This window comes from Lissotriton vulgaris, chromosome 6, assembly GCF_964263255.1.
Source record: "Lissotriton vulgaris chromosome 6, aLisVul1.2, whole genome shotgun sequence".
Lineage (NCBI taxonomy): Eukaryota > Metazoa > Chordata > Amphibia > Caudata > Salamandridae > Lissotriton > Lissotriton vulgaris.
In genome coordinates this window covers 1625187912-1625215264 of record NC_141694.1, presented here as the reverse complement: position 1 = coordinate 1625215264, position 27353 = coordinate 1625187912, and the positions used below count along the sequence as shown (strand labels likewise).

Genomic DNA, 27353 nt, shown 5'->3' with positions numbered 1-27353 from the left:
CTCAGCACCAATCCAAAATTACCAGATATAGGTGCAATTTACTTGATCCCCCCCCACTCTAAGTCATTGTTTTTTTTGCCTTTATACCTCTGATGTGCATGCCTAACGATTCATCCTAGTAGTGTAACTGGTGCCGGGTGACTTTTCACTCGTGCTAGGTAGTTTTACACTGGTGCCAAATGACTTTTCTCTGGTACCAGATGATTTTTCACTAATGCCACATATTGTTTCACTGTGCTGGGCAATATTGCCAGACTTTTTAACGTGAACTGACCCGGTGCAGTTTCCCAGTGGCCTTTGCACGGATGTATGTCGTTATAACGCATGCTTTTACCACGCATGTCTTTACCACGCAGGTTTTACAACGCAAGTCGTTACAACGACTTGCGTTGGGGGGCGCTGGATAGTGGAATAGTTTAATTTACTATTGCAACTCCAGTCCCCGTGGATAGTAGGGAAGGTTTTGGATAGTAAATTAAACTATTCCCTATCCTACAGCGCCCCCTAGCGCAAGTCGTTGTAATGACTTGCATTGTAATGCCTGCGTGGTAAAGGCACTGCGTTGTAAAAGTTGCCTGGTAAAGGATGTCCCCCCATTTGCACTGGTCACCACAAAAAAAAAGTCATGTTTTGTTTACCGGCCATTGCAATTCTCAGTCTAAAATAGGTGCGAGATCGGCTGCACACCTGTGCGAAATTGCTCAGCACCAATCCAAAATTAACAGATATAGGTGCAATTTACTTGATCCCCCCCCCCACTCTAAGTCATTGTTTTTTTTGCCTTTATACCTCTGATGTGCATGCCTAACGTTTCATCGTAGTAGTGTAACTGGTGCCGGGTGAACTTTCACTGGTGCTAGGCAATTTTACACTGGCACCAAATGACTTTTCTCTTGCTACCAGATGATTTTTCATTATGCCACACATTTTTTCACTCTGCCGGGCAGCATTGCTCAGATGCCAGATTTTTTTTTTAATATTAACTGTCCCCGGGCAATTTTCCAGTGGCATTTGCACTGATCACCACCTCAAAAAAAAAAAGACATTGCCACACACCTGTGCGAAATTGCCTAGTACCAATTCAAAATGACCGCACATAGGTGCAATTTCCTTGATGTGCCCCCCTCTGTGAGTCGTTGGTGTTTTGTGCCCGGATACCTCTGACGAGAACCCTTACTGCGGGCTGTTGGGCGATCGCAGAGGGCGAAGGGAGTGCAGAACTCACTCCCTGCCTTTGCTGTCCTGTGTAAACACATGTAATTAGCCGTGTGCTTATCTGCATTAGTATCATTAGAAATGAAACCCTATTTTAATCTGGACTCTGCTCTCCTCTCCTCTCCATGTCAGCCTGTTTCTGGACCAGTACAGAGCCTGCCTGGCTGATGCCATCAAGAGATTACTGCGGCCCACTGTAAGTACGCTTCTATTTCCTCTCCAACATTGGCTTCAGAATAATTAGTCTGCGCGCAATGATTGCGAGGGTAATGGAATGGCAGGATTAATGTCATGTAATACTTTAATACTTATTATGTCCAACTTCAATTGAGTCTTCTAATCTATCAGATTGTTTCCTAATCATAAACTCGGCAACTCCCCCCACTTGGCCTTCCGATAAGGCGCGCAGCGGGGAGTAAAATAAATGAAACCGCTTCAAAGATAGCGCGCGATTATTATTTTTTTTATCAAAGGCTTGCTTAAGTATTTCGCTTTGATAGCAGTGTCTGCACATTAAAGTAAAAGTCGGATATTGAAAGTTTTATGTTGGCTTCTGTCATTTGTAATCCCTTCAATTGTAACCTTTGTCATCCCCTGTTTATTTATACTGCAAGAGCGTTTCTTTCCTATTCACTTCTGTTTACATTGAAAGAATGGAAATACTTTGATATAATCTGCGGCGGCAGACGTGTTTTCTCGGTATTTACTTATTATAAACGTCGAGGTGCGGTGAAGCAATTCTGTGCACAGGGGATGGTAGGGGGGGGGGGGGAGCCAGTGTTTGGAAAGTGTGGTCCCTGATGCCAGCGAGCAGCATCTATGTGCCAGAGCAGAAGGATGCAGTGGGGGTACGCAAAATGCCCCCCCCCCCCCCCATGTGACGAGAGACCTCTGTGTCTCCCATATCTCACTGAAGGATTGGGGTCCCCCTTCTCCACAGCGGCTTCAAGGGCCTGCACTACACCCCAGGCGCCATCCACAGCACGGGCAGGGCCAATGAGCGCCTTGAAATGAAAATGGAGGGTCAATAAATTCCTAGGGGGAGGGTATCCGGGAAATATCGTGAAAATGTCTGAGCCGGTATTAACAAGACTGATGTCCATTTCCACCATATTTAAAACATACCTGGATATTTTAGGATCAACTGACATAATTTGCACAAGCGCCCTCTGATAGCAAAAAGCTGCCCAACACCAGCTTGGCAATTTCCGCATGATTCCTTGGAAGTCTCCCGATGTAACCACTAAAGCTCCCGGAAATTACTAGAACTGTTTAAAATGCACTAAAGGGCAAACTGTGTTCGATAACCAGATTAATGGACTCTTTTGCCCCCTTCCAGCTCATTATTGTCATGTTTGCAATAAGAGTTTTTAAAACTAGTCTTCTACGTTTTTTAAATTAGAAATATGAATACATGTTTTGAGACACTGATGCATTAGTATCTTTTCGAGTTATTTGTTTTTCGTGTGGCGCTGTACACTACGTAGGAGCCCACACTGTGCTTCAACAGACTGTGAGCATGTTTTGATGTCAGATGTTAGACAATGTGCTGATAAGGCGCCCATGGGGGCCTAGGAGTGAAGTCTGCAAGGGGTGTCTGTGTGTAAGTTTGAGGTTCCGGTGGCGGTGAAGGGTCAGGGCTTATGAGGTTGTTGGGTCACGGTACTGATAGATTGCTTTGAGACTTGGTGATCAGAGGGTGTAGAACTGTTTTACAGCGGTGCAGGGCAAATAGAAGTTTTATTATAGTTTGGGTTGGTTATACACTTGGTGGAAGTAGTGACTTTTCATTGTTTTTCTAAAAGTTAGTACGTTGTCATTCGAGATGGTGGTCTTCCAGAGTGTGTGTGTGTGGGGGGGAGGGTGCACCTCTGAAACATCAGAAAGAGTGAGTTTACTTCTGGGAAGACAAGACAGTGGTAATGGGAGACCTACTGGGGAACTTGTGTTATGATGAGTTCCCAAGTGAAGGCCCTTTTGTAATGCACCTACATGTATATGTTATTGTATGTCGTACCTGTGTAGTTAGAGGGAAATGAGTAGTGTTTGGCTCCAGCTTCAGAGGCCAGTGGGAATTCAGAATTCTGCATTTTGGATGAGTTGGATGAACAGCACTGTAGATCTGGAGGAGTAGTAACCCTTTATGGACAGTAGGACGACCCATGCAGAGGTTCCAGGCAAAACGAGTTTTCTTGGAAGAGTGAAGGTGAAAAATGGGGGTCACGTATTTTGTTATTTAGAGAGAGAAGGAAAACAAGGGTGATTGCCTGGAATTCCTTGGAATTTAGTGACTGATTGCTGCAGTGTGGGGAAGCGTCAGCTATTAGTGAACATGCTGTCAGTATCTCGTTGTCTAAACCCTTCATTAGGAATTCAGGTTAAGTGTCCATTTCGGTCCTAAAATATTTATAAAGCGCTAAAATGCCCAGGGATCCAGGCTCTGGAAACACACTACCTGTGGTAATTTCAACTAACCAACTCTTACCCAAGGTCCAAGATATAAGAAAGCCAACGACAAAGATAAAGTCAAAGACAAAGATCAAGATAAAGATAAGACAATATAAAGATATTCCCTGGTTATATCATGAGGTCTTGGAAAGTGAGGAAGGGGACAAGATTCCAGCCTCACGAGGCACCCTCAAACGAAAAATATTGGAAAAACAGAATGCCAATAAAGCAAATAGTACTATACAAAATCCACTGATCTCACCAATCGCCTCTCTGTTTGAAAAATCAATCCAAAACAAAATTTCGTCATGCGCTCGATTCCAGTACTTGAAAGACCCGGGGGATGTAGTGTTTTCATCAACGGAAGGAGTCCCGGGCCTTTTAACACCGATAGAGCCTACAACCGAGATCTGCCAAGGGGAACACCGGGCGGGCATGTCAATCAAAGCCTCCTCAAGCTTTTTTGTGTCTCATAGTAATCAATCAAGTGATATATGTAAACATACTGATCAGATGGAGAGCTTGTGTAATAAGGAAAAACCAACAGGAGTGTGGGGAAAAAATCATGAAGTTAAAACAGCAGCATTAGTCCACAATACCCCGGTGGTCAAATCAATGACATCCTCAAATCCGCAGTCCCCAGAACTGTCAACAACTATAACATTGAGTCCAGCTTTTGTGGCTCTAACAGACCCTACAGTTTTTGGGGAAGTTTACAGCGCGGGTTCAACGGAAGTGGCCTGCTCCAGTCACAATACAAGCTCATTGTCAGACAAGGGTGACTGGATGGATGTGTCGGTTGGGTTCTTCCCAGGTAAAGGGGAGTCAGAGGGGGTAGGAACAACCGAGAGTGTCATGGAGGTCAATTATCTGGCAGATAAGGGCCTCATGGAACACCTACAGAGACCAATGGGTCCCAGGGAGTCTTTGTCTTTATCACCAACAAGTAATAAATATCACACAAGCCACAAAGATCCAACAAAGGAGGAACCCATGACTAAAGCACAAATGGATATGGCCTTCGTGAATCTGGTTGCCCCTCTCCTAAAAGTCTTGCAAACGTCTGTAACACCATGACACTGCAATCAGATAATTTGGACATCCAAATCGACCTAATGAGCATTATGGCGACCAACATTGCCGGGATAAATACAAAGCTGGATAACTTAAATAGCCTAATAACAAGAGCACAAGCACATACGTATCAGGTACAACCCTCCTGTTCCTGTGGCCACGTTTTGGATAAATTGCGCACTCTCCCAGTCATCCTAGAACAGATTTTAACCCTAAATCAAAGATTGATTAACGCAGATCAGATGCAGGTTGGTAGGACCAGTGCCAAGCCTGAGCCAAACTTACAGGATGATGAGAATACTACAAAAGAGTCATGTACCAACAAGGTTAACATGGCCTTGGCTAAGAATAACATAGGTGATGTCATCAACATAATAGCTGTGAACGACGCTGGAAATAATGAGACCACAAAGTTAATGTTAAATAAGAGACAAAGGAAAAAAGAGAGGAAAGCCAGAAATAAGAAAAGTGGGGTCGTTCCAAAAACTCCAAAGCAAATCAATTCCTCATGCAAGCTTTGGAGACAACCTGCTCAAAAACCTTATGGGATAATAATCTGTCATTTGCTGTACTAAAACAAACCCTAAATAAAGTGGCCAAACTCCATTCGTTAATTTTGGACAAAGAAATTTTCTCCCATCGTTCGCCCTCATGGGCTGTGATAAATGGCTATAAGACATTGACAGCTGCACTATACCTGGAAACAACCTACTCTATTTTTATTAAGAAAAAGCTGATGGCTTTGAGATTCGGCGACTTTCCGAAACAAGCCAATGAACCCGCCTGGAAACTGCTTGATGCTGTTTCTTGTCGACTGTGTGGTAGCCCTAAAGAGGATCTAATACACATAATTTGTCACTGTAAGATGTTATCCAAGTAACGGTCATACCTAAAGGAAAGTTATCGGTCCATGAAACTACGAACATGCAGATCAGCCATTATTAGAAGTCTGGATAATACCACTCCAAGAATACACTGCAAGCTGGTGAAGTTCTTGCATGCATTTGAGAAACGTATAAAAACAACATGAACATTTAATGATTTGAATTTCTTCTGTCTCAATGACTCTTACAGCGATGGAAATATCAGTAGGAAAAATATTGAGTTTTACACTGTTTTTTTCTTTTTTTCTTTCTGTTCTCTATCATAAGTCTTTTTATCAATCATTTTAGTGATAATCTTATAAATTTTATATCTGTTGTGTGACATTCATCAAATTGTTATGGTTTTAATTAACTAAACAATAAAGTTTAAATTTAAAAAAACAAAAAAAATCGAACCAACTCTTAATGAAGCAAGTGATGTCCTTGATCTTTCTGACCTTCTCATGAGGTTAATCCACAATCTGGCCCCATGTACCTAATACATCCTACTACTTAATGTGCCTCATTTAAGATCGTGTTTCTTTAGCAGGCTTTTCTACATTTTTAACTGTGGAAGAAATGTGTTGCTCATACGCCACATTATTCACTATTTTAGTTATTACATTTTTTGTTTGTTGTTACTTGCCAAATATTTTCTTTGGGCCTTCTTGAGTACAGTGCGACATTAATATAGTCATGATTTAGTGATGCCCCTGCTGCTGTCTTCCTATTGTACCCACAAAGGCGATAAAATATCCACAAGTGTTGGTCAATTGATTTAACTGGTCATTCAAGGTCAAACCTTCACAAAATACATAGGCTAAAGAGTTTGCTGCTTGAACCAACCCAACAGTGTGCTCCCATATTATAATTAATTTGTAATCCTCCCCTAGTTTAGTATATGCTGCTCTGGATCTCATCAACATCAGTTCGGAGTTTTCTGTGTTTAATGCTGACCTCCCTTGAAACCACCACTTCAGAATCCTCCTGATCATGTATCGGATTTATAGTGTCCCGCCTCAATGTTTCCATTAAGAAAGAACACAAATTTGGGGTTGATTACCATCCCGTTCGGAAGGGCTCAGATTCTGATTCAGGTTTGCCGAATCCGATTCGGAACCCTTGTTTCCGACCGAATCATACCCAGTTCCGAACGACCTATTACGATGCCCGTAAACCATTAGGGCTGTCCCAATCAGTTCCAAAAGGCATTAGGACAGGATAAGGCTTCTGTAGCCGAATCGTACAGCTCTATGGACACAGTTTCCGAGTGAGCAATTAAGATGACAGATTTGGACAGCCATTTCGATTCGGTTTGCCTGAAACAAAATGGCTGTTGGAATCTGTCTTTGGGGGCCCATAGTAGGCCCCCTTCATGCAGGGCCCTCCGAATGGGGCCCGTGGGGATACCCTTGGGTCTCCTCTTCCCAACCATGCACAGCGTGGCAGGCACCTTTGTATGCCCACCACATGGTGCACGATTTTCCCCAGCCACCCCTTTCTTCAATGGGAGCATGTGTTCTTGTTCGGAACACAGGCTACCATTGAAGTCAATGGTAGTCCAACCGAATCATATCCGGAAGCATCCGGATGCATCCAAATGGTTCAGTAGGACTCCCTCGATCCGAGTCGTTCGGAAAGCATTCCGCAACCGATTCGGTCGGGATGCTTTCCAGATGAGATTGTAATTGGCCCCTTTGTGTTGTTGGTGTATATATGAAACAAAATGCTACTTCCCACCAGTTGGTCTTGAAGAGGTCTGGTATTACTGCTCACTAGCACCAGTGACACCAGAGAACCCTGGTGAACTTTATTGGTGAAATCCATGTGGTAACTAATTTACTGGTCTCTTGTGCTAATCTCTGTATGTGAGAATGGGTCTCTTTGCGCTGTCACCCCCATTTTGTTTGAACTGATGCTTGCTGTTTATTTTGGCTTTGTGCACTTGGACACTGTTGACCAGGCCCCAGTTCATGTGCTCTGACCCCTCAACATATGATATGGGCTTACCCCTTATTGGCCTTATTTAACTTTCCTATAAGGGCATAGTATATAGTGACCCAAAACATACATGGCAGGGACTGTTAAATGTCACCTATAGACTACAGCTCTACTGTGCCATCTGCTAGTGTCACAAGACAAACATGACTCCAGGCCTATCACAGCATCCTGGCTGCTGCAGTGTTAAAACTGCAGCCCGACAGGTCAAAATTAACTATGTTGACAGAAGGAAAACTTTTACTATAATAAGTCCCACTTATGTAGTAGGCCTTAAGCCTACAAGACAACGTGCATGGTTTTTAAAATTAGAACATGTAGAAATTTAAAGTAAACATGTCTTAAAGTGACTGGCAGCCAAAAGCTATTTTCGCTGTAGGAATGCTGGCTAGCCCATAGAGAAACACTGGGAAGCAATATTACATATTAGTTCTGATATCTCTGGCTAGGGACCAGCTGAAAAATAAATGATTAAGGGCCAGATGTAGGAATCCTAATACCGGTTGGTAACTGTCGAAATTACCGAATTTTGTCCGTTACCGACCGTTAGGCATTTGAGATGTAGGGGCCTAATTTAAGGATTCAGTAATTTACCGAATCAGTTAATTACCGAATTCTTAAATACCGAATCGGTAAACTACCGAATCCTCAATGTAGGAAGCACTCAAGTGAGTGCTTTTCACTTGTAAGGATTTGTTATTTACCACCAACTATAAGTTGGTGGTAAATAACGAAAACCGTTAAAAAGCACTTTTGTGCTTTTTTAACAGTGCCATGTGGCAGACATACATGCCCTTAGGGCATGTATTTGTGCCACATGTGCACACATGCACTATTCATTGGTAGAACAGGTTGTCAATGTGACACCCTGCCACCCTTGAATGTGTTCCCCATTTTACCGAATCAGTATTTACCGATACGGTAATTCCCATTCATTCCTATGGGCCTTGAGGCCCATAGGGATGAATGGGAAATACCAAATCGGTAAATACCGATTCGGTATTTACCGAATCTTACCAATTCGGTAAAAAAGACCGAATGGATACCTACATCCCATTTACCGATTCTAAAATACAGTAAAATTCGGTATTTTAGAAACTGTAAATCTGGATTACCTACATCTGGCCCTAAATGCCTATCATTCATTTTTTTAAAAGCCCAATTTAGTGATGAAGTTGGATTTTTGAAAAATAGTAAAGAAAAGTGTCTTTAAAAAGTTATCTTTTACCTGCCTGAATTTATTTTTTCTTTGCCTGAAGCTCCTAGAGGTTAATTTCCATTAGCCTCCATCCAGCAGGTGAATAGCCCCGTGAGGTGTGATTACTGCACCCAGAGCAGAAACAATGGGCTGAGTGTAGGAAGATGTTTTTGTTCTCCTCCTGGTAGGAAGACCAGTTGGGCTATGCCCAGGAAATTAATTTACTTCAAAGCCCCCACCCCCTCCCTATCACAACCATATGTCAGATGGCACCTGAACAGACTGTGTCCTTTGTCCTCCCAGACAGACAGCCACCAAACCTAGTAGGGGGAAGCTGCTCTTATAATTGGTTTAGAGTGATAACAGATGAGGGACTACTCATTACCATGGCTACACCTCTGGGTGGGCACACAGGCTCTGTTCAAAGGGAGATGGATTTCTCCATCTTGGATTTAGTGAGTGAGGGACACTCTGAAGTTCATATGCACTAGGGCACCCAGGAAGTGCTGATTAGGGTTACCCTGCGATCTTTAACCCTTTTGGTTAGGGAGGGTCAGGAGTCGCTCCTGCCAACATGCTAGTGCCAGGCATAAATGTGGCACCCCAAAACACATTCTAAAGAACATTACTGGGCCTGTGGAAGAACAGAAGAAGGACTGCCCTTGCTGTTTGAGACTTGTGAGGAAACCTAAATGGATGGACCTGCTTACACTTGTACCCAGGACAAATAAGTGGACTGCAAGGGTCAGTTGGCTGCCCTATTGTGTGCCTACAGTGCCACAACAAGCTGTTTCCTGATATGCCCAGCTGACCAGTACCAACTTGAACTGTCCTTGAGCCTGCTGGTGGTCTCTGCAGGCATAAGACTTAAAACCAAAGTGTTGTTCCTGAGGTCCTGGAACTCTTGGCTGTGTCTAACTGGACTTCACTTAACATCTTTGGAAACTAGGGGTTTTGAAAATGTCACAGCCAAGTATCCTCTGGGGCACTACCCTCCAGTGGCCCACCATCCAGCAGCTCCGGCTCTGACATGCACCTGCGGCTTAAAATATGTCGGTAGTACCAAGTTGCAGGTGCATGTCAGGATTTTGCAGCATCTGTGCGCAATCTTGCATAGTGACCCTGCCTACCCGGTGGCCCGCCATTTTAAAAGAGTGCACAATAAAGACCTTTCGTGCTTAAAATATTTTGTGATAGGGTCTGTGCCACCTTTGAAAAGAGGAGGAGACAGAGAGTCACTATTGAGACAGCTAGAAACTAGGATGATATTGGAGCTCGATACACGTTGGCCAAATGGGTTGAACAATATTGATGAGATGCACCATTTTCTGTAGAAAATATGATCTTCTTTCCATTTGTATTTCTTGTCGACCGCTTTGGACCCATGTTCACTAATAATTCTGATCTCCCTCTTAGTTAGGTTCCCTATTTTGAGGTTGAGAATGGGTCTGTACACATTGTATGCTAAGGTTGTAAATAATCATGTATAATATTTTCCATTGCTGTAATATTGAATGTATAGATTCTTTGAGGTATATATGTGTGTATATAGATCTAATGTATATACATATATATATTTATACATATATTTTTTGTACTTTTCTATGTTTCTACTTTTCTAGTTCTCCATTTTTCTACTATTTTTCTATTTTTCTACTTTTTTACATTGATGAGTGGTTGGTAAGATGAAATATAGTATACATGAATTATTGTGGGTTGTAAATATGTAATATAGATATATGTATATATGCCAGGGAAACTGAAATGTGGTTGTATATATATTATCAATTGATTATCACAAATCCGGGTGTATTTTGATGTTCATGGATCCTTTTTAACTATTTATACTATTTATTAATATTAAGTACGAAAAATATACACATGAAATGTCGAGGTAATCAGAACTCGCATATAATTCAAATGTGATCAGATATATTTTTATCGTACTAGATATAATGATTGGTATTGCACTTTATTAGAGACAGCTTTCTCCTCTTATGCACTTTTTGACAATTTCGCACTTTACCGTATTCACTTAGCACTTTATTGTACTACCATAGGTACGCAAATAGAAACACCAATAGACCTGAACTTTAGATATGAGAACTTTCCTGTCATTCATTGCTATTGAATGGGTACTCAATGACATTGAGATATGAGATATGATTACTAGCAAATAATTGACAGGTCTCTGAAAGTACATCTGTATCTATGGATTTAACCGGTGATGTATTATGGCCTATTGGTATCAGTATCTGGATTTAACCAGTGAGGTTTGTCGTCTTTTTGGTATTTACCATTTGATGCACTAGCACTGACTGTGGTAGTATATTTTCTATATCTATTAAGTCACATGACTCACCATGTCACTGTGAAGGGGTGGTCACTGTTTGTAACTTGCATTTAAAAAGCATTCAGTTTGATGTACTTGTTGCAGCGTGAACAAGGGCACATCGTGCCAGAAACGCGTAGCTGCTTTCTGTTGTACAATAAATAACAACTTTGCTGATGTGACGTGGTCCGTCTCCTTCCTGTTTGCTGGTGTGCTGCGAGAAACACCGAGAGATCCAGAGGAGTCACGTGGTGTATATATATATATATATATATATATATACAGAGGATCAAAGTGGCTAGACGGAGGGAAGGGATTCAGGAAGGGTATGCCAGGGAAGGAGACCGGTAAAGGAAAACCACAGCCAACTAAGTTCACTTGGATATCAATATCAGTAGATTAGCAAATCTTGAATTAACTCTTCATTCAAGAATAATTGTCATAGAACTTATATAGGTGTACCATTGACTGAATACACCTTGTGTTAACTCTCATACACTTTGCATATAGTTATCTGGGTGTTAGCCAATGAGAAAAACCCTTAGATATGTGGCTGTATTAACAAATAAGGAATGTATTTCCAAGACTGGATCAAGGCTATCACAGCGCTAAACTGCCCTCCTACCATTGTGGACTCTGCTAAATCCCTTGGAATCACTCTAGACGGCAGCTCGAACATGCGTGGCCATATCAACTTGATGGCGAAAGCGGCCAGGTTTCACCTGAGTTACCTAAGAAGCCTGAAACCCTTCCTCAACACTCCCGACCTAAAAATGGCAACCCAGGCACTAGTCATCTTCAGACTAGAATATGGATACTCTACTCCCACAGGTCTACCCAAGAACTCTCTGGCCCCACTGAAAGCCTGCCTCAATGCCGCCGCCATACTCCTAACTGGTTCAAAGAAATTCAACCACATCTCTCCCTACCTTAAAGTTCTGAACTGGCTTCCTCTCTAGGCCAGAATCCAACTTAAGATGGCCTGCATCACACACAAGGCTCTATACTCCAATTCCCCAGCTTTCATCATCCAGAAACTCGTGATATGCGGGGGAGCCAGGAACTCCTGGTCTGCCAGAGACCTTTTGCTCCAACCAGCTCGCTTCCGTAAAAAAAAAACCTACAATCGGGCCTTCTCTGGGGCCGCGCCAAGAATATGGATCTCTCTCCCACCCACCATCAGAAGACTGTCGTCTTAGGCATGCTTCATAAAGGAGCCCAACATTTTCCTTATGGGCAAGTACCTCGCCTAACGATCGCTTTACAATCTTCTCTACGACCTTGTTCCACCCACCATTACAGCATTATCCTTGGCTTTTCCGGATTATACCTTCCTGGCCCTTCTGGGCATTCCACCCGGGAGCTGGGACTACTTATTTTCTTGTATAATGATTCTACCTGTTTTCATCCCAAATGTATACGGAATTTGAGACTGCTTGTTCTTCTGGTATAATGTACCTACCCCTTCGTATCCCATTAGTATCCTCCCCTCCTAAGTCCTTTGTATACCTCCTGTCAATCCTGTAAAGTGCTCTGATACCCTCACGGGTCTGGTTCGCGCCTCTATAAAACCTTCAAATAAATAAATAATAAAAATAAAAGGCTCTTCCCATTGATAAAGAATTTTGTTTGCTTTTAGAATACCATTATATTCAAAGCTAATCTCTTTTTATAGAAGCACTACCCCTTCCGGACCTTTGAATAAAATTACATGAGCTACCCATTTACCTTTGTTCTCATCTGGTCGTTAGTCCTCGTCAACGAAACAGAACTTCTTTCCGTCATCCACATACACCTATGCACGGCATGTGTGACTGAAGGTACTTCTGCTACTTCAAGTGTCCCAATGCAGAAAAAGGCACAGGAACTCGGTCTACAATTGATGTGGAGGTGAAATGAATGTCACTTGTTAAAGTTTGATGTGATACAGTATTTAAAAACAGTGGCACAGTAAAATAGGTCTGCATTCCTTGTAAGATACTGGCCTACAGCAATAATCAAAGTGCATAAGGCCCCTAAAGCCTCTGGACCCCACTGCACCTACTGCTCTATGGCTAGCTACACCCTTTTTTAACATTAACAGGAGACTATTTTCATTTTTATTGGGAATCTGTGCAGAGCAGAAATATGCCTCGGTGAGCAACTAAAACAGTAACAAGTAGCAAACCCTTTTGTTTCATGGAGAGAGCGTGGTCAATTAAAGTAAAGAACCCTTAAGAAATGGAGATAGAGTGAGGATGCTTTAAGTTCCACAGGGAGCATTTCCAAAATTTCAGTGGCAATAAATTGAAAGAGAGAGAAACATATTCAGGAATCATGAATAGGGGGTCTCCTACTGAATCATTTATCAAAAAAGATTTATATACATGAAGGTACATCAGGAATTATTCTAGCATAGGGTCATACTTTCTTTATTTGGCCATAAGCCATAAAGTACAAGAAGAAAGTAATTGCAATCTTTGTCCACATAATAAAAAGGAGAAGGTATAAAAAATCTTCCTTTGTATAAAACCAGAAAACATTCTATATTTAAACAACATATAATAATACATTTCCTTCTACATCAGCATTTGACAATAGATTCCCACCCATATTTTAATCAAGAAAGAGATCATGTCATATCTCTTTCTGATGGCTTTTGCTTTCCTTATAAAATTCAAAACAGCGAAGCAGATTTCCCTATCCTCAAGACTTTGTAAATACTTTAAGTGCTCCTGATGTGTTCTCAATTTGGACATTTGCAATACAGGTAATAAAAATATTTTCTGGGGTCCTTAAATAGAGGGGGCACAAGAAAATAACTTGATTGGTGCTTTGTTTGGTAGTTTGGTCACTCGGGCAGGGGTGGTAAGGCATTTTACCAAACACCATGGACCAGAAAAGCTACCTTAAAATGTATCTTAAAAAATCTAAAAAGGACTAAGTAGCATAATTGGGGTTTGTAATCCATACAAGAAATGGTTCCAGGTTGTCTGTTATAAAGATTGGTACATATCTTTGAACTGCTACCATGGACTGGCATTTCTGAAGCCAGATATTTGAGCAATAATTTAGGTAGCAGAAATTTTTCTTCCTCTTTACTTTTTTTGGGTGCTCATAGAAGTGTTTTCAAAAAGGGCATTTTTACCTATCAAGGCAAAAGGAATTTGTGTCACCCCATCCAGTATCGGAAGATCCAAAAAACAAGAGCGGACTAACACTGCCTCCGGATCTACAAAAAAAAGTGGGGCTAACCCCAAGTTAATCTTTAAATGAGGGAGACCTACTTCCTTTTGGCAAATAAAAGTTGCTGAGCCCTGGGGAACCATTAATAATCTACTTAAAAAACAAATCTCGACTTTCTGGAGAATTTCCACCTTGGCAAAACCTAGGTGAAACCTAGACCTTCGGTCCAGGCCAGCACTCTCCCCAGCAGCTCCGCCTCGCCACCGCAGCCTCGAGTCCTCCGCTGTGTAGGGTTTGCGCCCGCAGCCCGCCCAGCGTCAAGGTGATCATTATTTTTCATTTCTCGCAGTCGTCCGGTCTCACTGATTAATCTTAACTTAATTTTGTACACCGGTTAAAACTTGCCCGTATTCCTCCTGACTTAGGAATTGTCTAAAGCTAGGTTCCCGCCACTGCTGCCCCTGTGGCCCCTCCCCCTGACAGAGCCCTCCCTCTGGGCCTGCCCCCCACTAGTTAATGGCAGCCACCGCACAGTCGCGCCTTTGGCGCGCCTAAGGCATGCCTGTCTGTGCCTGTCAGCGTCCTGGAAGTGGCCAGCGCCAGGAACCCTGGATCCATTAACTCCCACCGCTACAACTACGCCGCCCTCCTCGCACTCAACCCCGGAAGACTCAGAGACTGCCAACTTGCCTCTCCAGCCTCGACCACGGCCAGTTCTCCTGCCACCACTGCCGCCAGACGTTTTCCTCCACCCCGACTCCAAGAACGGCAGACACCGCTGCCAATGACAAAGTAAGATGCATCCTCCTTAATGTGTGTTCCCTACACAAACACGCCACAGAAATCTGGAACCTACTCGACTCTCTCTCTCCCCCGATATAGCCTTCTTCACGGAGACCTGGACTAACACCGCCTCCGCCCCCTACATCAACACCGCCATCCTGGATGGATACAAGATCCAGAGGAAGGACCATCCCAACCACTGGGAGGGTGCCTCGCCTTCGCCCAGAAGAACACCCTCCACTTCACCACCTCCAGTGAAACATTCCCTGCAGCCGATTACCGGCACTTCCAGATCCGGACCAGCCCCAACACCACACTCTGAGGAACCCTCACATACAGACCCCCCCGGACACCCATCGCCACCAACATCACCGACTTCATCGCTCCCCACGCCATCACATCAACGACCTATATACTCATCGGAGACACTAACTTCCACCTAGACAACCCCAGCGACCCCAACTCCACCGCCTTCTGCAACAACCTTGCCGACATCAGACTCAACCAACTCGTCACCACTCCCACACACAGAGCAGGATACAGCCTTGATCCCATCTTCGCCGCAGGCAACAGCGTCCCCTTCAACCACACAATGCAACCTCCATGGACCGACCACCACTGCGTTCACTTCACCCTTGACAGACCCAAGGCACCAAAACCGCCCCCACCCACCCTGAAGTAACTGGAGCAAGGTCACCAACGCAACTGAGCTCCACCCTCGCCCGAGAAAATCCCACCTGGACATGCGATGCAAACTCCGCAGCCAGAGAACTCCTCACTTGGATCTCCAACTGTGCGAACAAACTTGCCCCGCTATGCAACCCCGGCGAACAATACCCCGGCGAACAATGCCCCAGAAAAGCCGCCTGGTTCACCACAGGTCTCCAAGAAGCAAGACCCATCTGCAGATGCCTGGAGAAGACCTGTAGGTACACCAAGACAACTGACAACTACCATCAACACCACCTTCACAACAGGCACCTTCCCAGACAGCTGGAAGCTCGCAGAAGTCAGGCCCCTGCTCAAGAAGCCCACGGCTGACCCCACTGACCTCAGGAACTACTGGTCCATCTCTCTCCTCCCCTTCGCAGCCCAAGTAGCAGAGAAAGCTGTCAACAGGGAACTGACACGGTTCATCGAAGAGAACGCTGTCCTCGACTCATCCCAATCCGGATTCCGGAGAAACCACAGCACCGAAACTGCCCTACTCGCTGCCACAGAAGACATCCACACCCTCCTGGACCAAGGCCACTCCACAGCCCTCATCCTCTTTGACCTGTCTGCAGCTTCAACACCATCTCTCACTGCACTCTAGTCACCAGACTACACAAAGCCGGCATACAAGAGACCTCCCTGGACTGAATCCAGTCGTTCCTCACCGGAAGAAGCCAAAGGATCAGACTATCACCCTTCCTCTCCGCCCTAATGGAGATCACTGCGGAGTCCCCCAGGGGTCATCACTGAGTCCAACCCTCTTCAACGTCTATATGGCCCCCCTCGCAGCCAGCGTCCGACAACACAGCCTCAATATCGTATCCTACGCTGAAGACACCAAGCTCATTCTCTCCCTCACTAGAGACCCCACCACCGCAAAACTAAACTTCCAAAAAGGAATGTAAGACGTTGCAGTCTGGATGACCAACAGCTTCCTAAAACACAACGCCAAGAAGACAGAAGTCCTCGTCCTCGGAACTACCCCTTCACTATGGGACGACACCTTGTGGCCTATCACCCTCAGGAGCCCACCTACCCCCTCAGACCACGCCAAAACCTCGGCAACATAATTTTTTTTTTTTTTTTTGCAAGACCTTTATTAACACACAGCAGTTGACACAGCATGAGCCTACAACCCGGGGGCCGGCTCGCTACATTAATATCAGCAACCAACATAGGATAAGGACGTTTCGTATAGTCATCTCTGCGGTGCGAAGCGGAGTCCTTCCGCATGCCTCACATATGGTTACTAGCTGGTAAATGAAATGAGTCTCACTTTTTCACATTTTACAACAAGGAACAAAAAAACAACATTCCCCAACTTAGACCGTACAGTGCAACCCTCACATACTACACTTCAGCTGTAATGGTAGTTTCAGTTCCCCCTAGGTTCTGGAGTTCTGGACTTTTTGGTTCCGTCCAGAGGTGTCAGGGATAACACCCGAAGACCCCGGAGTTCTACCTGTCTCGGTGCACAAATAAACAGAAACACGGGCTTCTCGATGGTGGCGTCAAAGACCAAAGGTTTATTACTGCAGGGACACAGAAGTCACAGAAACTACACCCAGGCAGTATCTAGGAGCCTGTTCGATTTGTACAAAGAGGGTTGCTCCTTATATACTAAATATTAGGCTTCGGGCAAATTCTTTACATGTTAGTACATTCCTAAACCTTTGTGTCCTAAACAATAAATATTTGGCGTTGCACAGGAGTCGTCAACAATATCTGATGTCAAAACATTACGAACGAGGGGTTCCCACTGTTCCATCATAATCCCATGTCAACTTTTCATTCAAGAGCCGGACCGCCTCATCGTAAATTTCGTTACCTCCCCCTAATAAAGGCCCAGAAGGAAAGGAGCAGAGCCAGGTGCAGAAGATAGAAAAGCAGGATAAGAGATGTTTGTGGGTCGTAAATGGGCAAGGCTACCAGCTTCGGCCGCCTAATCATGATCAGGCCAACGAACACGAGAACCAGTATAGCAGGACTGGCCTCAGGCAGAGGAGGCAGCTTCTGTCGAGTCATGCAGCCATGGCGTCTTCTGTCCTAAAGTGCACGTGTCACTAGCAAGGTGAATCTCCGGCTAAAGCTTACGTGTCCTTAAGTGAAAGAGGTCACTGCGTGTCCATTGTCTATGTGAGGGCAAGAAACACAAAATGGCTTCCATAATCTAAGATGGATGCCATGGGTAGATCAGAAATGTGCTCATAACAGGAGTGCTCTTGCTTGTAGCATAGCGAAAACACCAGGATATGCTAAATGGATCATTTGCGGTTCACTGATACCAAAATTATGTATTTACGACAATGTTGAAAACACGGGTTCAAATCGTCACGGAACCTCAGACCCTCCTTTTGCCCTTACATAGGCAATTACTCAGTCTATGTCAGAGTCTAACTCTATGCTCATCAGGTCAGTGACATGTTGTTGCATCATCATTCTTTCTCGCGCCTTTTCTCCAAACGCTGGTGGTTTTCTGAAACAGGTTGCAGCACAGAGACTACACAAAGCAGGACCACACTGGATAATAAGGCAGCACGAGAATAGGAATACTAGGATGACACCAATGACCATCAGAACCTTCCATCCCCACGCTGATAGTAGAGTCCAAAACCACTCCATGAAGGACCAGTTTCCCTTGTCTACGTGTATAGAGTCGGAAATCTTGTGTAGCTTAGAGATCGCTTCATAGACGGTCGGAGCATTATTGGGAATAAAAACACAGCAGCTCGATTGGATCATTCTGCATACCCCACCTCGATCTGCAAGTATTACGTCTAGAACCATACGGTTCTGCAACGTCATGAGACGATCCGCCTGAAGCTCAGCTGTTAAGTTACTAAGGGCACCAGCAGTTTCTGTAATAGTAGATTCAACTACCCGTGTTAGCTGACGTAGATTTCTACTATTGGCCATAGGCCCCCAAAACGGAAGGAAACCTTTGAAGAAGTCTCCAGCTTCCTGACCAGCGGTGTCTTCCTTGCTGAAAACACCTCTTGCTACTCTGGTCTTGTGATAATCTGAAGAAGCAGTGTACGTTGGAGGCAACAGTCGAGCAATATAACATGAACCTGAAAAGTCAGCAGGCAGCCATGTATACGCTCTGTCTTGACAGATGAAGTAGGTACCCCTAGCAGTAAGAAAGGCAGGGGAAGAGTTAGACGGAAACACGTAAGTCTCAACGCACTCACTCCTCCCTAGCTGAGCTCTCGGATTTCTCCCATTTCCTTGCAAACAGACTTGACCTCGGTGAGGCACGACCCAGACTGGAGTGGAGCTTTTACGCTTGCTTTCTCCCAAACTAAGGCGATACTCTGTAGAATTCCAACTCAAATATACCCGTAATTCATCTCTAGGGTAAGATGGAGTATTATTGACGTCTTTAATCATGTCAATAATTCCCTGGACTAAAGCTTTGTTGGCAGAGTTGTATTTAGTGGAACGTTGTGGACACGGAGGATAGGTCTCAAGGGCATAGGCAAAAATGGTCTGAAAGGCCTGAAATGATCCATTATAGCTAAAAGGCAAGACTAGATAGGGAATGCCTTTATCCATAGTGTGGGGTATCAAGCCACACACCCAGCAGTCTGTAGTGTTGACTACCAGTTGGTGTTGATGTAAGAGCTGTACAGAAGTGTTATTAATAAACTCTGAGCGTCGAGCTTGCTCGTGTTCAGGAAACGAGTGAAAAGAATGCATAGAAGAAACAGTTGAAGTAGCAGGATCAAGGGGAGGTACTGTAGTTGTTATCGGCGTGAAAATCAGATGCACACCAAAGACGATTCCACCCACTAACGTTAATAAAACAATCAAAAATGTAACTGCACATTGCATTAGAAAGCATTTGCTGTGAAGAATTTTGTAAAGTCTATTTCTGCGAACATAAATTACATTCTCCTGTTGCAGCTCAGGAAGCTCCATCTTCTACAATCCGCTCGCGACCACTGATGATGTGTACGTAGATGAAAATGCCTCTATCAGCCCTGGGAGTTCCCAGAACTAACAGAAAGATCGACCTTGTGTCTGACCCCCGCAGATTCAACTAGGCACACAGCCACGACCCTACGGCTACCCAGACGGCAAGGCAATTTTAAAACAACAAAACAATACAAAGTTTTAGCAAACTTCCTGGCTGGAGGCAATGTATCAAAATTCAAAATGTGTAAAATAGGCAGTTTCCTGCTTTATTTGTCCATATTGCGAGATCGTAAATTGTATCTCATTTTTGCAGGAGCTGTTTGATCTGGAAACAGTGTATTTTCAGCAGGTGTTGCAATGTTCAAGTTCGCAGATGGCAAATGTTCTGAGTTCAAAAGAGCCGTTTCAGAAGGAGAGTCAAAGTTCGATTTGTCAGTGATTAGTTCTGCATCGCTGAAAGGGATAAACCTGGGTATTTGTTCAGTTTCAGAGGCACCGATTCCTTTCTTCACCCAGTTGTCGTAAGGAAGCGGCAGGGGCACACGTTTGACGTGCGTTGTATGGATCCAGTTTTTTCGTCCAGCCACACGAATAGCAGTTCTCGTTGCTAACAACACCTGGAATGGGCCAACGAATCTGGGTTGGAGATTTTTCGTCCTTGCAAAATTACGGATGACCACTTGATCACCTGGTTTCAGCTGATGACCTGGACTCTCCGGTGGCTTTGGCAATGCATCGAAAACCTGTTGGTGAATAAGACTCAATTTAGCAGTCAAGTCGAAAAGGTAATCAATTAACATTGGGTATTCCAGCTGTTTAAATTCCTTTGGCCTAGGTACCCCCCCAAACGTTTGCTGGACGACCGAATACTATTTCGTATGGGCTAAGCCCTACTCTAGAGTGTACAGTCGCTCTCGATGATAACAGAGCCAAAGGTAGTGCATCTGGCCAAGGCAAACCCGTGGATGCTTGTATTTTAGCAAGTTTCAGTTTGAGGGTGCCATTGTAACCCTCAACTAAACCAGCAGACTGGGGATGGTTCGCACTGTGAAACTTTTGCTTTATCCCTAAACCGGCACACACACTCTGCATAACTTTCCCTACGAACTCACTTCCGTTATCTGACCATACAATCCGTGGCATGCCATATCTGGGGAAATATTCTTTGAGAAGGATTTTGGCAGTGGACAAAGCAGTATTGTCCTTCAGTGGATATGCTTCGATCCATCTAGAAAAAGCACAAACTACCACTAGGACGTACTTTAGATTGTTGCAACGATCCATGTGAATGAAGTCTAACTGAATCACTTCAAAGGGACAAGAAGGAGGAGCGAAATGACCAGCAGGTGTGGGAATTCCCTTGCCAGGATTATGCATTAGGCATACCATGCAATTTCTCACCACTCTCTCTGCACACTTACTAATCCCATCATTCTTCCAGACTGGAGCCAACATCTTACAAATCCCTTTAGAACTGATATGCGCTGCTCCATGTGCCATCGTTACTACTGCAAGCACATACGCATCAGGCAACATCCAACGCTGTTGTTCCGACAAATCAATCCAACACCCACTCGAGTCCAATTTACCCATATTCTCTTTCCATGCAAGCTTTTCCTCCTCAGTCGCCTCTTTCTGAATTTCTTTCACACTTTCCACTGTGTCCTCACACATTCCAGACTCAGAAATCCATCTTGCAGACGTTGCAACATACATTCTACTCATCATATTCCTAGCTGTCTGTTTAGCGGTCTCATCAGCAAAAGCATTCCCACGACCAACATCATCCGTGATTGCTTTATGAGCGCTGCACTTCACAATCGCAACTTCAGTCGGCAAGGTTAGAGATTCCAACAAGTCATTAACTAGCTGACCATGTTGAATCTTAGTCCCATGGGACGTAATGAAACCTCTCTCTTTCCACAAACGGCCAAAACTATGGGCCACGCCGAACGCGTACTGACTATCTGTGAATACATTCACTCTCTTTCCCTTAGCTAAAACACACGCTCTCGTTAGTGCGATTAATTCCGCAGCTTGGGCAGAATTCTGACTCACTCTTGCAGTCTCCACAATTGTACTCAAAGTCGTTACTGCATAAGCAGCAGTCACATCACCATTCTCCAATTGAAAGCAAGACCCATCAACATACAACGTGCCATCTGGATCTGACAACGGAGTGTCTTTAAGATCAATTCGTCCTTTTGTCTCTTCCTCGGTTCTGAAACAACAGTCATGAGGTTCGGAATCACTCGACTCTGGACTAGTCGGCAACAATGTTGCTGGATTTAATACATTGCATCTTTTGATCTGAATATGACTCGCTAGCAGTGTCAGCTCGTAGCCAGATAATCTAGCACTGGTAAGGTGTTGCGTCTTGGTTCGGTTCATGAGTGTGTCCACAGCATCAGGAACCATGACCACTAGCATGTTGTTCATCACCAAACCAGCAGATTGTCGAATGGAAGCCGCAGCTGCCGCTGTAGCTCTCAAACAACTAGGCAACGCTCTAGCTACCGGATCTAATGTTGATGAAAAATACGCACAAGGGCGTTGTTTATCACCAAATTTCTGTGTCAAAACACTTAACGCACAACCTTCTCTCTCGTGAACATAGAGCGTGAATGGCTTACTGTAGTCAGGTGTACCCAACACAGGAGCTGAACACAGTGCATTTCGTAACTCAGAAAAACTCTCCTGACATTCGGCAGACCATGGCACCGGACTCGGAACATTTTTCCCAGTCAAAGCTACCAATGGTTTTGCCAAAAGAGAAAAATTTGGGATCCACTGCCTACAGTATGAGGTAATACCTAAAAAGGCACGTACTTCTCTCTGTGTGCGAGGAACATTCATCTGCGTAATTGCTTTTATTCTCTCTGGGGTCAACTTTCTTCCCTCCTTTGACAAGAGATGACCTAGGTAGGTCACTTCTTGGCAACAGTATTGCATTTTCGAAGGTGACACCTTGTGATTCAAAGTAGACAAATGATGCAATAAGGAAATCGTAGCTGCTTTGCAAGTTTCCTTGTCATCAGCAGCCACTAGAAGATCATCTACATATTGCACTAAAGCAGAACCAGGAGGAAGTACAAAGGAATCTAACTGACTTTTTAATGCTTGGCTGTAAATGGACGGACTCTCACAATACCCTTGTGGAGCACGTTTAAACCTGAAGCTTCGGCCTCCTAAAGAAAAGCCGAAAATATCCCTGCTTTCCTCGGCTATCGGAATGCTGAAAAAGGCATTCTTTAAGTCGATAACTGAAAACCATGTGGCTGTAGCAGGAATCAACGTTAACAATGCAGTAATGTCTGGAACCACAGGTAACTGTGGGATCACAATTTTGTTAACCTCTCTAAAATCAATTACAAACCTATAGACTGGAGGCTTTGAAGGATCAGTACGTTTCAGAATTGGCAATACAGGACTGTTACAGATATTACCTCTAGTTTCTTCTACTACACCTTTCTTGATCAAATCTTGCACTATTAATAAAAGTGCACGTTCACCTTCACTAGAGATTTTGTATTGTGGGATTCGTGGAAATTTGACATTCGCTTTCAAAGTAACTACATATGGTGGAATTTCTAAAAGACCTACATCGTTAGGACCAGTCGCCCAAAGAGTATCAGGGAGAGAACGCAGCTCTGGTGGGAGCGCATCCATTGACAAGTACATCGGGGAGGTGATTCTTTTACCCAACGTAAGCTGAACTCCTGCTGGAGAACAGTACAATGTCGCATATAGGCGTTTTAACAAGTCTAAACCAAGCAGATTTTCATTACAACCTGTCGTCAAAATCAATGGTGCTTTCAATTGACACGGTCCAACAGAAATAGACAAAGGACCAGATACGGGGTTGTAAACAGGGGCGCCTGAAAAACCTACAGAAACATTTGTTAAGCCAGACAAAGGTGCGCCAGGGAGTTTCTCATGTATGATAGAACTTTTTGCTGCACCAGTATCCAACAGAAACGGTTCGACTACACCCGATGTTGCTACTGCGACATAAGGCCCACTCTGATCTACTGGAACTGATACTACTCCCTCTCTTTGTCCATGGCTGTCGTAGTACTCACTTTGCAGAAATTCTTCACTAACTTCACAATAGTCTTCAACATGATACTGTTGAGATCTATTTTGCTGAGCAGACTGTCCATTTCGTTGGTCAAAATGATTAGAAGGGCGGTCATTTGTTTGTGGAGGCATAGCACCTCGTCCTCGACCTCTAGAATTTTGCATAGAACCACCACGACCTCTCTGAGCTGCTGCAGCATTATTTTGCGCTAAGACTGGACACTCATTTTTATAATGCCCTTCTTTCTTACAATATGCACACTGATTCCACTGGTATTGCGGTCTCTGAGAACCATAGTCTGTTCTTTGATATGACCCTTGCTGTGTGTTAGTCTGATTCGTGCGAGGCGGATACGCTTGCTGTAAAAGAACTTTAGTTTTTAAATCTTTTGTCTTCTTCTCTGACTTTTCCTTCTCTTCTTTATCCCTATTTTCATAGTACTGGGCAGTTGCAAGTATTTGCGCAGTCGTAGAGACAGCCCACGCACTCTCGGAATCTTTCAATTTATTACTAAGTTCTGGTAACAGATTGTGCACAAATTTATCAACGAATAGTCTCTGTCCCCCTTCCGTACTCATATCCTGACCACTATGATCTACGAAAGTCTCTTCAAACCTTGTGAAAAAGTCGGAAACACTTTCGTCCTTCTTTTGTTTGCATGCGGACAACTTGTCCCAGTTAACGCGCAATGCTGGCATCAGAGTCTTCATTAAGTCAATTATTCTACCTGGTAAATCAGCAATTAGAGGTTCGGGTTTGGAACCACCTATTTGTTGACCATCCGCTGCAATTATAGCTGCCCAATCACCACCTAGAGCAACTGGATGATTCTCTTTACGAATTTTAGCCCAAATTGGTTGTGGAACTACATTACCAAATAACATGTCAATGTCCGCTAAGTTCATCACACAAGCTTCAACTGTCTGCGCTAACTCTTTGTAGTATCCTGCTGGATTCTTACGCGGGTCTGGCAAGGCCTGTTTCACTGCTAATACTTCGGCTCGCTTCCATGGAATGTGTATCCACACTCTCTGGAATTGCGCCGGAGCGGCAGCAATACCATGAACCGCATCTGCTTGCATAGCTTCGCGCCAAATTGGAGGAACCTCCCTCATTGGATATTGGCGATTCTGCTTCGTACTACGTTTCTCTAATTCCCTCGGTGAACGAAGGGATGGATCATTCCTATAACTTAGAATCAGTTCCATCGCTTCCTTTATATTCTGACCAACTATCATGCCTGCAGCAAACTCTTTCTGAACATTAATTAATTCTTCTAGATTTGATTCAGAGTCATCCTCTTCCAATTCTTCACGCAAAAGGGAGCACATTTCATCGAACGCATATCGCTGTGTCGGTTCATTCCATTGCATAAATGTATCTAATACATCTCTAGTACTATATCTTCCACTTTTCGAAATCCATCTAAGAGCTGTGGAATCTAATATTCCCCGTTCTTCAGTACTGGGAAGCTGACTACGTCTCTGCACAGAGTCAGAGGCAGGAGTCTTAATTAAAGTTTTATAGAAGGGAGATAGAATATTAGAGACATAATCAGTGATTCTCCGATGAACAGAAAGCGGAGTCATGACGCTAGCAGAAGCAGTAAGTAAAGTAGCAGTTGGAACAGATAGAACAGGAACAGTAGGAGTAGCTGGCAAAGTAGCTTGTGAAACAACAGGTGTAAGCGATACAGGTATAGGTAAAGAAGCTGGCAACCCTGGAAGAGGGGGTGCCGAAGGAACATTAACATTGACCACAGGAGGTACAGGAGCTTGATTCAGGGGAGCAGGAGCAGGTATACCAGGCTGTCCAGCAACCGGTAAAGGTGGAGCCGTAGCACCCTGTGCATACGGTGGGGGTGACCGTAACAAGTAAGACAACAGAGGATCATTTTCGGGGTCCTCTACTATCTTAGCTGTACTCGATGGCAAGGCAGGATAGCACTTGTCTATCGCTAAATTACGCTCTCTATTGGCCACCTCCATTGCTTTCTCAGATTCGTTGAGTTGCAGCTGCTTAGCAGACTGTTCTAAAGTCAACTCTTGCTCTTTCTGTTCTTTCTTCAACTTTTTAATTTCTCTCTGTTTAGATTCTTTTCGCCAATAACGGAGAGAATCAAACATTGCCGGCCGGGCTTTCTTCTTGAACAATTTCATTTCTAAATTATCAAGAACTTCAGTTTCAAAACTACCATGCAGTGGCCAACTAAGGACACCGTCTTTCTCTGTATATTCGTACCCACACCTCATTATAAGATATAGGACCCACTCCAAACTTACAATACAGATCATAAAGAGGAGTTCCAATCGGAGGAACCAGACACGAGTCCTCCAACCGAGAATCACTGTTGCAACCAAAACACGACAACATACAATTTTTCCGACTTACCATTTTATAATCCGGAAACACAGAATAGACAAAAACACAAACAAAGGTGCGCACTCGAACCAAGAACTTAGGCCTACCAAAGCGAACAAATGTATCGATACCCAAAACTAAACCAAATGATTATCATAACTAGAACAACCAGTGATAATCTTACGAAACCAAACCAAACCAAGAACTAAAAAGGATTATCCAAACATGAGCAACCCTTATGAAATAACCAACTAGCAACCACTTAATACTTAACTGAGGCACTGAAGACGTCACCAAGGAGAAACCCGTCACGTCTCGCTGTATTAAGGACTGCACCTCGGGTCCAAGACAGGGCGACGGTCAAGGCAACGGACCACTGCAGCCGTCCGAACGGGAACCCTCGTGGAAGAGAACGTCGGGCCACTTTTGCGATATGCCAGGATCGATGAAGTGGGGCGCCTCCCTCAGGAATCTTCACACGAAGCTTCTCGAACTCTTCAGGCTTTTGGACCGGTACCGAATGACGTCGCCCTACGTTGGGCGCCAATTGGAGTTCTGGACTTTTTGGTTCCGTCCAGAGGTGTCAGGGATAACACCCGAAGACCCCGGAGTTCTACCTGTCTCGGTGCACAAATAAACAGAAACACGGGCTTCTCGATGGTGGCGTCAAAGACCAAAGGTTTATTACTGCAGGGACACAGAAGTCACAGAAACTACACCCAGGCAGTATCTAGGAGCCTGTTCGATTTGTACAAAGAGGGTTGCTCCTTATATACTAAATATTAGGCTTCGGGCAAATTCTTTACATGTTAGTACATTCCTAAACCTTTGTGTCCTAAACAATAAATATTTGGCGTTGCACAGGAGTCGTCAACAATATCTGATGTCAAAACATTACGAACGAGGGGTTCCCACTGTTCCATCATAATCCCATGTCAACTTTTCATTCAAGAGCCGGACCGCCTCATCGTAAATTTCGTTACCTCCCCCTAATAAAGGCCCAGAAGGAAAGGAGCAGAGCCAGGTGCAGAAGATAGAAAAGCAGGATAAGAGATGTTTGTGGGTCGTAAATGGGCAAGGCTACCAGCTTCGGCCGCCTAATCATGATCAGGCCAACGAACACGAGAACCAGTATAGCAGGACTGGCCTCAGGCAGAGAAGGCAGCTTCTGTCGAGTCATGCAGCCATGGCGTCTTCTGTCCT

The 27353-nt window shown here is 44.2% G+C and overlaps 1 protein-coding gene across 1 annotated transcript in view; it reads left to right on the top strand.

Annotated features, from left to right (window-relative positions):
- CAMKMT (calmodulin-lysine N-methyltransferase) overlaps positions 1–27353 on the top strand; it is a 469006-nt gene that overhangs the window by 346697 nt on the left and 94956 nt on the right. The window contains exon 11 of the mRNA XM_086927794.1: positions 1348–1411. Coding sequence (XP_086783920.1) covers positions 1348–1411 — 64 coding nt within the window. The remainder of the gene's footprint in view (positions 1–1347; positions 1412–27353) is intronic.